General features: G+C 38.4%; 1 protein-coding gene across 1 annotated transcript in view; it reads left to right on the plus strand.

The window, feature by feature from the left end:
- The window catches only part of BRE (brain and reproductive organ-expressed (TNFRSF1A modulator)), a 165,993-nt gene that overhangs the window by 121,323 nt on the left and 32,494 nt on the right, over nucleotides 1-12,176 (plus strand). The window contains exons 7-9 of the mRNA XM_010155743.1: nucleotides 1,604-1,703; nucleotides 3,665-3,735; nucleotides 5,265-5,347. Of these exons, the coding sequence (XP_010154045.1) occupies nucleotides 1,604-1,703; nucleotides 3,665-3,735; nucleotides 5,265-5,347 (254 nt within the window). The remainder of the gene's footprint in view (nucleotides 1-1,603; nucleotides 1,704-3,664; nucleotides 3,736-5,264; nucleotides 5,348-12,176) is intronic.

Consider the following 12,176-nt stretch of genomic DNA (forward strand, 5'->3'; position numbering starts at 1 on the left):
CCAGACTGTTTTGCCTGAGTAGCAGATTTCCATATACCTCATTATGAGTTTGGGGTTTTTTGATTTATGTAGGCTGTGTTCCTTCAAAGGGATGTATGACTATAGACCTTTATACCTACCAAAGTGATATCTTATCAAGTACAGAGGAAGACACAAGGGCAGGTCCCATTGGATAATAATAGCCTTATTTTACAGAGAAGACCTTTCTTTGCAGGCGGTTTAATCTTTCATGGAAACAGCATGTAAACAGGAGGCCACAAAGTAACTTAGCTTTTGAAGCTTCTTAATTGTACCCAGCAAGGTTCTGGATTGTTTGTGCAATGCAAATTCATATCCCTTTTGATTGGTAAAACACTGTAAGAAAGATTTAGGTCAGTACTGCTAAGAGAAAGTAGCATGGACTTTAGCTGGTGGTTGCCTTGTACAACCTGATTTAAATAAAAAGTGCTAGGCCTTTCCACACCAAAGAAGCCATTATCCTCAGCAGTAACAGGCACGCTTCAGTCCTCCGCCCTATGATAAAAGCAATTGATTAAGGTGCTTAAATACATCTCTGAAGTTATCTTATTACTGTGGATTCCTACCGTTCAGATATCCAGTCTGTGCATGGACAGAGTTAATATCTTTGTTTGTACTGTTTCCTTCTGGGGATGACCCAAGTCATAGAATCAAGTCGAGGGAACCTCTGGCAGGTATCTGACCAAGCCCCTCCTCACAGCAGGGCCAGCTTAGATCAGCGTGCTCACGGCAGTTGTTCAGCTCATCTTTGAGCACCTCCGAGGACAGAGATCCTTAGCCCCTCTGGGCCTGTCTTCCAGTATTTGATTACTCTCATTGTGAGAACATCTTTCCTAATAGCTAACCAGAACTTCCCTTGTTGCAACATGTCTGCATTGCCTTTAGTCCTTTCACAGTGCACTTCAGAGAAGACTCTGGCTCCACCTTCCCTATGTTTTTCCATTAGATAATTGAATGCCTCAATATGCTTTCAATAACAATATGCCTTCAACTCACCTCTTCAGGATGCCCCCCCACCAGTGTTCCCTTAAGAGTGAACAAACCCAATTCCTTCAGCATCCCCCCTTACATCATGTACCTAATAATCTTTCTGGCCCACTGCCCCCTTGATCTAGTATGTTAACATCTGTGTTGTACTGGAAGGCCCAAAACTGGAGTAGATGGCATGACTGACATTTGCATCTGGCCATCTATTACTCCTCAGTCCAAATTATTTTGCTTATTCTTAGCCGGTTTGACTGAAGGTGGCTTTTTGAGTAATTCAAGACTCAAAATCCTCTCCTTCTGCAATAACCAGGTATCTGAGCTACAGTGCTCCACATCTTATTGATGAGGGCTAAGAAACAGAACTGTTTATAACAAAAGCCATTTCCTGAGACAATGCTTTCCATTAGTGATACTCTTGATTAAAGTGGTTTAAATACAGTGGGTCATGGTATAACCTGGTTTTATAGATGCTATCACTCAGTACATTTTATATCGCCACGGAGTAAAATACACTTCATCTGACTTCAAGCATAGGGAAACCTTTGAAATCCCAAGGACTGTACGTGTAATGTACTGTTAAATTAACTTCTGTTTCTAGTGCGCTTGGAGGATCATCTGCCCTTCACATCCCAGCCTTTCCAGGTGGAGGTTGTCTTATTGACTATGTACCCCAAGTATGCCAGCTTCTAACGAACAAGGTAAGTTAGTAAGGAGAACTCAATTTCCTTTCCCTTATCTGCTGTACTGTCTTGGAGTAACACATTATAGCATTTCCATAGACAGTTTTTCTGCTGCCACGTAGTCCAGGTAGGGCGTACTTCAGGTGAACTACGCAAAGAATACCTTCTTGATAAGAGTTGACCACCTATGCAGGGCATTGAATGTAATGACTCTCACAGGTAAACGAGCATGTTTGGGATCAGACCCTGGAGTGGATTTTTCTTATTGTGACATGTTACAATTCAGGATAAAATGTCATTGTGTCATACAATACTGCATTGTAGCATCCTGTTTTGGTGGTAAATACAGAATTTTCATTTGTATATTATTTTTAAAGTTGGAGGATATCTAAGTTCTCATACCATTGTAGGTTTTGAGTACTTGCAGTGATTTTCTTCAGATGTTTCATCCAAGTGAAGGCATCTACTTGGATGTTTATACAGTAATAGGAACTTAAGGTTGCTGAAAAGGTTGTGTTCCAGTTAGCTTATTGTTTAAACAAAAAAGAGTGTGTATTTTGAAAGCTTCTCTATTATTGAAGTGTAATCTTCGAAAGAAAGCTTAGGGGCCAACATCTAGGAATCTGCCTATTTCAGACCTCCTATTTGTATTTGTATATTATTTTTACCTTCATTTGTCCAAATGAAGAAAATAATTTTCTCTTTTAGAAAAAGTTCCTCAAAATTTGTTTCCATAATTATATTGGAATCTATCTTTAGAGTTGGTTTTGTTGTGGTTTTCTGCTAAAACTACTTTCTTTTTTTAAAATCTGCAAGTACACAGGACTGTTTTTATCCTTGCTTAAACAAAGTCCCTTAAACAAACTTATCATATGTTTTCCTTTTCCCAGAATAACATTTCAGATCGCACACAAAGCCTTCAAAATACTCTTAGTTTTTTATGAAATAGTCTCAATTTATAAATAGAATTTAACTTTAGGGCTACAAGATAGCTCTCAGCAATGATTGTATCAAGGCTTTTTCAAATCATTTAGGAAAGCATTTGCCAGCCAAGGAATTCTAGTATTACCATAGCCAAGAAAAATATTCTTCCTGTTCTTTTTATGTTCAGTGGGGAAAAAAAGTTTTAAAAATGTTAGTTTTTATTCTGGAAAGCAAAGGGATCTACATAGAGAATCACATATGGGACCATACATTAAGTACTTGAAGTAACCAGTTGTAAACCAGATGCTCTTGCAGCCTGACAACACACGCATTGTTTCTGTTATGGGTCAAACCCTGTTCACACTGTTCTGCTAAATAAACCCATTCAAATCAGTAAGAAAACATACTGTGTGAGAGGAGAATTTTGCCTTGTCTTCCAAGTTTAGTATCGTTGGATTTTGTCTGTGCCAGGATGGAAGTCTTTCAAAACCCAGAATGCCTTGGAGATTGATGCTTACAGTTGAGTAGGTGGCTCCCTGAGTCAGCATGTAACCACTGACAGAGATTAGTGTTAAGGAGATTTTGTTGGAGGTGCAGTCTTCAGAAAACACCCAAGATCAGTTGTGAAATATTTTTTTTCTTTCTTTTATAACCAGAATGTTATTTTGACACTTAACCAACTGTCAGTTCAGGTAATTATGATTTGCCTGTCGCGGCTTCCTGCTCAAACTTCAGCAAGGCAAGGTCACGCATTTCTTTTCTTCACTCTTTGTGTTGTGTAGTTAAACAGCTCTTCAGTACGTTGCGAAATACTAAGTTTTACTTAGAAGCGAGGGAAGAGATTTCCTTACGAGATTCTCTGTGTTCAGGATCCACTGTTTGTTTTAAAGGCGTTTCAGGATTTAGGGAAATCATGGAAGCTATATGTAGGATTCAGTACTACTATCATGAGAAACATAAATTTTCCTTAACAAGGAATATATCACAAATTGGGAGCATTGGCTTTTTTAAATCTTTTTATAGCTTGGATTTGTTTGTTTCTTGCTTTTTTTAAGGTACAGTATGTTATTCAGGGATACCATAAGAGAAGAGAGTATATCGCAGCTTTCCTGAGTCACTTTGGAACGTAAGTTTTCTTTTGATGCATTATTTTCTGTAGCATGGGGGAAGATGTTGTTTTCTGCACATGGTCTTTGGTTGTATGACCGCTGTCCACTGGATAAGATGAAATCTGGTCACTTTTCACAGAAGGATGTATATGGATCGTCCCTCCGTAGCAGTACTGGAATGAAGTTCAGTGTTACTTCACTCCTCTGCCAGCTGCCGATCTGATTTCGCTAGAAAATAGCTGATTATGGGAAAAGGACGGTGGGGATTTTCTCCTCATGGAAAAGAAATGTGCTTGTTTCTGAATAAATGACTGGCGGGGTCTTACAGTAACAGGCAGTTACTGAGGTGGGAGGACAGGGAAGCGGGTACAGTTTCAAGCTTGCAAGAGCCAAAAAAACACTGCTCGGTGTAAAGGCAGGACTGGGAGAGCAGCTGCTCTCACTGCCGAGCAGTTATCCCATCTCTCTTGAGAGAAGGGGCTGTCGGGTCATGCTGAATTCCTGCCGTTCAAAGCTCCGTGGCCTGGCATGATGACACATTAGCTTGACAAACCAACTAAACAGGGGTGCCTTGCCACTGTGAAAGGTAGGCACCTGGATTTCCCACCTAACTCCTGGCTCGAGCGAGAGTCCAGAAGCTGATGCCTGACCGGTAGTGCTTTGCCTCATTGTGAGGAGGGGCTTTCTGTTTCCAAGAGATGATGGATGCCAAAAGACAGGGATATTCATGAGCCCTTCAGATCTCTCATCTCTCAAGTGAGGGTAGGAAAACAGGTGGTTTCTAGCATGCACCCAAATTTTATACAACTATAGATAGATATCAATGACTTCATCTGGACAGAGGAGTAGATAGTCAATGCGAGCTCAATCCTTAAGAAAACAAGATATTTCTTTTTCTTCTGAGAACACTGCAGTGTAGAAATGCTCAGGTGTGCCTGTGATGCTGTTTCACTTGCAAAGTGGTTTGTGAGTCCCAATACTGCTTGAGACTTTTAGAGAATACCGACTCCTGATGGTTGAAACTTAATCCATCTACCAAGCAAGTCTTCTATATTTAATTTTTTGTATGCTCTCATGCTTTGCTTTTTTTTACATATACTGTTTTGAAATTCCAAATTTAAACTTTTCTCAGCCTGCGCATTTCAATTTTACCCTGTCACTTACTACAGTTAATAAATTATGTTACTCTGAGTAACATACAGGAATTTGTGTGTGCACAGGTTCTATCAAATTAGTACTGCAGATGTATTAGCACGTCTCCTTTCATTTTAAAGTGTATCTATAGAAAGTGAGTGTGGCCTTTCTTCATGCAAGAAACTCCAATACCACAGCACAAATAAGAACATTATTAAGTTTAAAAGTTTTTAATCTAATTTTAATTTAGCTAGAAAATTGTAATGTTAAAAAATAAAGCAAATACTGGAAGTTTCTGAACAAGCATCAAAAAACCCAATCCCTGTAATACAAAATTTACGTATTTATCGTTCAGTATGAGAATGAATGGTAGGTAAAAATTGAATTCATTTCTTTGTATTTTTCTTGATAGTGGTGTGGTGGAATATGATGCAGAAGGCTTCACAAAGCTTACTCTGTTGCTGATGTGGAAAGATTTTTGCTTCCTTGTTCACAGTGAGTAACACTTTGCCTCAGGCATAAATGTCTATCCTCTTGAAGATGCAAGTTCAAAAGGGAGAAATTACAATTGCAGGAAACAATTTGAAAGTTTTAGCTATTTTTATCCAGTGCTAATGTATTTTTGATGTGACCATGACACTTTGAAAACACAAAATCCTGATTGTGGAGAAAGGGAGAAGATCCACATTGATAGTGCCTGCGGATTTTTGACACCAAAAGCATCATGGGAAGGTTTTCTGGTAATTTGACTCAAGATTATGCTCACAGTTGTAACTCGTCCTTTCAAAAGTGTCAATAATGAGGGCAAATACTATACAGAATCTGAGAATACCTCAAATCTTCTGTAATTGTGTGTTGGTTTTACGACTGGTTCAGGAATTAATGCATTGATAGTGACAGTAAAGTCATTAAGGGAAAATATATTAAATGAGAAATAACACTGTACTGTCATTAGGAGCCAAAAGTTATGCCTAGACTGAAACTGTGTAGGCAAACCTGTCTACATTGTGTAGCTAGATTTGCTGTCATCTGAAATTTTAAAATCAAGATTGTATTACTTTCAAAAAGACATTCTTAATTTAATAAATTTATAGGAATTAATGTAAAAACTAGTAAGTGTGGCTTCATTACTGCCTTATATAGCAATTTTTATTTTTCCTTATGGTAAGGTGAAATTCACAGGTACCAAAGATATTTCGGTTGGTCTGGGGAAATTCAATCATGTTACATCTTTTTCTTTTTTAATTGTTACACTTCTCATCTTTCTTTTAAATACTTACAGTGCAATCTGGACAGCTGCAACGTTGGTGTTTGTCAACACTCTTATCCTGGAATATTTCACATTTTTGATTGTGGGCTAGCTTTTTGTGTGGAAGACTAATGATGTTTTAGTGACATCACAGAAATTTGCCCCATAGGTTTTAAAGCCAGAAGTGGGAATTGCCGTTGTTCGGAGAAGTCCTTCACCCTATGTTGTACAGAAGGTTATAAAAAGTAGTCTCACTAATCCCTTTCTTTTTATCACCTAGGAATTCCAGGCGGTAATGACCGTAAGAGGTCTAGAAAACCCAAACTAGAAATCAAAAATCTTCCATTTTGTTAGTATGATTTATACTAAGGCAAAAAGAAATAAAACTGATATTTTTTGAAAAATTATCCTTATGACAACTTTACCTACCCTTCAACTACCGTTGAGACTCGGTCACTGCGTGATTGTCCTCTCTAAGATGATGATGCTTTATGTGCAACCTTGAAGATTTCCTACCTTTCTCACTCTCCAGTATGTTTGGCTTAATTTTATCAATGTTAAAATTCCCGTGGACTTGATTTTTGCTGTGGGATAATAGAACTTAATAGATGTTGAATCATTTAGATTTCATGGGAATCAAAATTCAAATTTCTGTTAAATAGCAGAGTAGGTTTTAACTGGGTAATATTCAGAGTGCTCAATTTAACTGGCACGAAAGCTACAATTATAACTGAATAGTTTATCACTATGTATTAACCCTGTGGCCTTAGAAATCATCCAGTGGCTTAGCCGTGTAAGGCATTGCATCACCCGCTTGTTGAACACTCCACTGCAAAAACATTTATGTTCCATGCGCTGAAGGATATTGCAATGAAAGGACCGAAACCTGCACTTCATTTCCTGAGTGAAGTAATGTAGGCTTTCATCTCTTAACCACTGACATAACTATGTATATTATGGTTGAATATTTAGCAAGCATCTAATAAAATGTCTGGGAGAGATAGCCGTAAGTTGAAATCTGCTCTGCTTTATGTATTTACTACAGTATGTAGAGAAAGCATTCAGAAGAGAATAAATAGGTCAGTACACAGCAGTCACGGTGGCAAATCAAATGAAAGGAACTATAGTAAATTTTACTGGCATCTTAACTTTGGTTAAAATTTTAGGTCTCATTGAGATTGTGAGATACAGAAACCCTAATGTGAGTTGCATTTCCTTTAAAAGATTTGAAAAATAACTTTGGCCTTTTTTTGCAACTGTTTGCATTCAAAGTTACAAACTTGTTTGGAAACTAGGAAGCAGAACACATTAGAAGTAAAGCAAAATTATTCAGAATAGTTTTATTGAGTGAACTGAGTTAAAGCTAAGAGGAGAGGATCAGGGAAGTAGTTCTTTGATTGCCAAAGCCCAATAACCTCAGAAAAATTTCACTTGCTTAAAAAAATTGATTCGTGCTCTAGGTATGGAATGGAGAGCAAAGTCTGCCCACTCTGCCTTAAAACACAGAAGAGCTACCTAATTGCAAACTTAATCATTAGATTAATGTAGCTGCTGAAGTCATTATGTTAGATCAAAGAGCAGTCAAAGGAACTGTTGCTTTAGTGGTGTAGTTTTAAGAATTAATCAAGTGCTTTCAAATATATGACAGAAGAAACAAACATTCAGAGGAGTTCATGCATTCACATGGAAGAGGAAATAATTTATCAGGCTTAATGCTTTTGATATTGATAGTGTTTATGAGTAAATCTCAGTATGAAGCTTTATAAGTAAACTTCAGTATACTGCTGATTTCTTTCTCTTGTTTATAAATCAGCTATGATTAACTTTTGGAGATAGATATTTCTTCATGTTCCTGTTCCAGCATACCCTCTGTGGTTTTATACCATGTATAAAAGTGAACACAAGTTACGTTATTTGTGCATAATTGAGAATTAAGTAGCCTTACTGCTATGGACACAAGAATAGGACTCCAAAGCAACTTGTATATAGGCTTTTCAAAGATGAATTTTTATCTTATGAGATTTTTAGGTTATCAGCACAAAGGAGATGGACAGAAGTGGGACCAGTTGCAATAGCAAATGGAACACTACATGTTAGTGGTTATTTGTTTAAGTCACCTTGAAAAAGACAGATATTAAACTAAAAAGGTTTTGTTTCATTGAACAGTATTTTGGGAGATGGAGAATGTTGAAAGCTGCCAGCATTTGTATCTTTTGTATTTGTATTTTATATGGGATCTCAGACATAAGTGGAGTTGGTGGGAATACTTGCTGCCACTGACAGTAAGGATTTTCAGGTTCTGTGTTGGGTAATTCTAGTGACCCAGGAGGTCCCAAGTTCTGGTCATGTAAATGTTAAAGTTTAATTAACTAGCTTTCTTGCTATGGGATTGCCAACTGAAGTGGCCTTTTGTCCACCCTCTTAACTGTCTGTGCAGTTTTGTGGTTACCTCTGTCAGAGACTGGATCAGAAACAGGCTGAGAGAAGCAACCAAGGGGCCCAGGGCATTAAATGGGTTACAGGAAGTTATACCTGTGAGTGTCAGGTACTTTGGGCAGACAGCTGCCTTTGGATTCAGGGGGTTTTGGTGGAAGGCATCAATGCCAGCTTCTGATGAATTCCTATTTGGATATTGCTGTCCGCACGCATTTGTCAGCGGAGCAGTTTGTGCCAATGCAGTCAATTTACGTGGTTTGAATTGATGGCCTGAGCTAAACAATTGGGGGTTTTCTCACATAAACCTCTTTTGGATCCGGTTTAACATATCTGTCCACAGCTACAGAAAGCAGCTTGTTAAAAACAGCAGAGAATTTCTGGTAGTCATGTTTGTCAGATGAAGCTTGGAAGGACGGGAAAAAAAATAGGACATTTTGGGAAAGAGCATTAGTAGCTGAGAAGACAAGTTTACACTGCTCTGCAAAGTGCAGTTTATTCCAGTAGTGCTCAGAGAAAGAGGAATGTATGCCCACTCACCATAAATAAACAGAATTGTGTTGAGCAAGGCTTCAGATATTGTTTTAATCATTCAGTGGAGCAACAATAACCCTTAGAATTCAGGTAAATGTTATTTTTTCAGGCATCTGGTGTAGTTTAAGATGTTACCTGCCCTTTAAAGAAGATTGCTGCACCTTTGGAAAATCAACAGAACAGAGCTAAGGAGCACTCGCCAGCCCCTTCATCTATTCCTCCAGCAGCTGTTTAAATAAACAAATTAGACTCTGTGGTAGTAAATGGCTAGCCAAGGAGGTTTGGTAAAGTCTTAAATGGAAGATTTGTTCTAGATGAGTGTGTGTCTGATAGCTTAATGTTTGTTATTTGGGTTTAGGAGAGCTTATGTGAGAAGGGAGAAGTTGGGGGTTTTTGTTTGTTGTTGTTGTTGTTTTTTTAATCTAAGATTGTTTTTATGGTTCTTTTTGAAATTGCTTCTGCAGATTCCTGTTTGAAAAGTCATGTTTGCTACACTAACTCCACAGTCACTGAGATAAAAAATTATTTCTTAAACGTTTTTATTACATGAGCCATTTGGAACTCAGGCCATGAGACTCATTCATCATTATTGTAAATATTTCAGTAAATGTTTGCCTGTAGTTTTGGCCATAGACACCTCTGTGTTACGTAGGACCTATAGATCTTGTTGAATGTAAATGTGAGAAGTAGTTCGTGTTTGTTGGTTTGATGTAGTATTTAAAGTAGTTGGAATATGATCAATGACTCCTGTGTGCTACTGGGGTGGGGTTGGTAGCTTGAGAGATGTGTGTTTTTTCAGCTTTCTGACTTGTGAGACTTGTTCACAAAGCTTTTGTTCATCAGTATCAGTGCTTGGCAGTCATCACAATTAAGTCTGCAAAGATTGTATAGGGATGCAATTTCATTCTTAAACTGGAGAGTAGCAAAGCCCCAGTGGTGTAAAACTGTCTGGCAGAAGTCTAAGGCCACTTGGATCTTATGCCTGGGAGTAATTTTTTGGGTGTTCAGTAAGCAGATGTGTCTGTCATGAGGTGCTCTTTTCCTCTGACTCTCGGTACCATGTATTTCTTTGAACCTGGTCTTGAAAGGTCCTGAGCACATGTGATTTCTGCCTACAGCAAAATACACCCTGAGCAGAGCCGGTGGGTCTCTTCAAAACTTTGTACATTGTTTTAATCACCACAAAACAAGGCACTCACTGACATTTCCTGCGTGGGGAGGTGCGTGTCACTTAACTGCAGTCAGCGGAAGATACGCCGCAGCGCTGTGGATCAGGCAGTGTGATGGAACGGTAGCCTGAGTCACAGGCAGACAGTTCTCCACTTAACTACGTATAGGCAGGGGCTAATCCCAGGACTGAATTGCAGCATTTGGAAAATTAATTAGCCTTTTGCTGATCATTTTTCTCTGTCCCATGTTTTTCTAGTTTATTTCTAAGGGACACTGCCAACGAGATTTAGTTTGAAATTTGTATGGAAAGCTGATAATTTAATTTCTGTCATTGAGAGATGTTAAACATCATGTTCCTTTGATTCCATCCTAGGTATTTACATGCCTGTGAGCTGAATGAGGTTTTCCATATTTAGGTATCCATCATGGATGCTAGTGAACCTGAAAGCAGAGGTTTCTTTTCCTCTTTTTCTGTTTCTCTGTGTTCATTTGGTAATCGCATCATTCAGTATAAACTGGTTTTATGTTTTTATAATTTGTGTTTATAATTCTGCTAAAAAAGGGAGAATGGACACCAGGCAAATCTCAAAACTTGGTATGAACAGCAACAAACAGGAAACAACTGTTGTGATAGGAATCGGGTTGTACAAGTATTTTATGATGGCCTGACGTGGGTGGACTGGCAGAGTATTTTTAAGTGTTGCTTTGCTGTGGATGTTACCTTTTTAATTTCTGAGAAACAGATATATTTGCAATACTTTTAAAACTGTAATATATTGCTGTAGACATTAATTGATGTTCTTCCAGGAACTACGAGCACTTTAACAAATGGACTGAAAGGTTTTGTAATACTACTTGTAAAATTGCACTTTTCAGAAAAGTGAACTGGTACTTTTTCTTATCTAATAGATACGTCTCGAGTACTACTACCATGTGCCCGAGTATATGACAGATAACTAATAAATTCTCAGAAAAGATGCCTGAGATAGGGAAGTGATACAATCCTATTTTATACGCTCAGTTTTTGAAAAAAAGGTAATTGGGACTTGGGTGTAAAGATTGTTCTACTTTTTCTTCTTACTCTGTGTCTTGCGTCTACACATTTTGACATCTCACATGGCATTCACAGATAGCTTTTCTCTAAGTTGAGAACCACATTAAAGGTGTGAGACACAGCAAGTTGAAAATTGCTCATAGTAGCAAGTAGAAAGCAAATAATTTGTTTTCAGTCTGGAAAGGAGACGATGAGCATGGGTTTCACATGAATCAGTCCTGGGTTCAATACCAGGCAATGCTTTCAGCAAAAAACAAGATGATATGGATCACCACAGGATTATTAGAGATAAAAAATTTCTAGAAATAACAGCTGCATCAGGAAAAGAAAGATTTTCTGAATCCTTCTTCCCTATCTCCTTCCTCTTTCTAGCCAGTGACAATTACTTTGTCACCAAAGTAGACCTTTTCTAAGAATCCATATGTGACACAGCAATGGCACACAAAGGCAATTGCTGCATGTCTCTAAGTAAAAAGATAAATAAAATTGACTTTGGAATAATAAGAAATACACATTGGTTTAGAGATGGAACTGGTCACAAAGATGCTTAAATGTCTAAATGGGGGAAGAAGGGAGTGCTTAAGCTGCTTTTCTGTCTCCTTTGTGACCAATTCACTTGCCCCATTCAGCACCAGTCCCACATTTCCCCTAGGCTTCCTTTTCCTGTTGCTGTTCCTGTAGCAGCCCATCTTGTTGTCCTTAATGACAGAGGGTGGTGAGGCACTGGAACAGGTTGCCCAGAGAAGCTGTGGATGCCCCATCCCTGGAAGTGTTCAAGGCCAGGCTGGATGAGGCTTTGAGCAACCTGGTCTAGTGGAAGGTGTCCCTGCCCACGACAGAGGAGTTGGAACTAGATGGTCTTTAGGTCCCTTCCAACCCAAATC

The sequence above is a fragment of the Eurypyga helias genome, unplaced genomic scaffold (genome assembly GCF_000690775.1).
Source record: "Eurypyga helias isolate BGI_N326 unplaced genomic scaffold, ASM69077v1 scaffold14867, whole genome shotgun sequence".
Classification (NCBI taxonomy): domain Eukaryota; kingdom Metazoa; phylum Chordata; class Aves; order Eurypygiformes; family Eurypygidae; genus Eurypyga; species Eurypyga helias.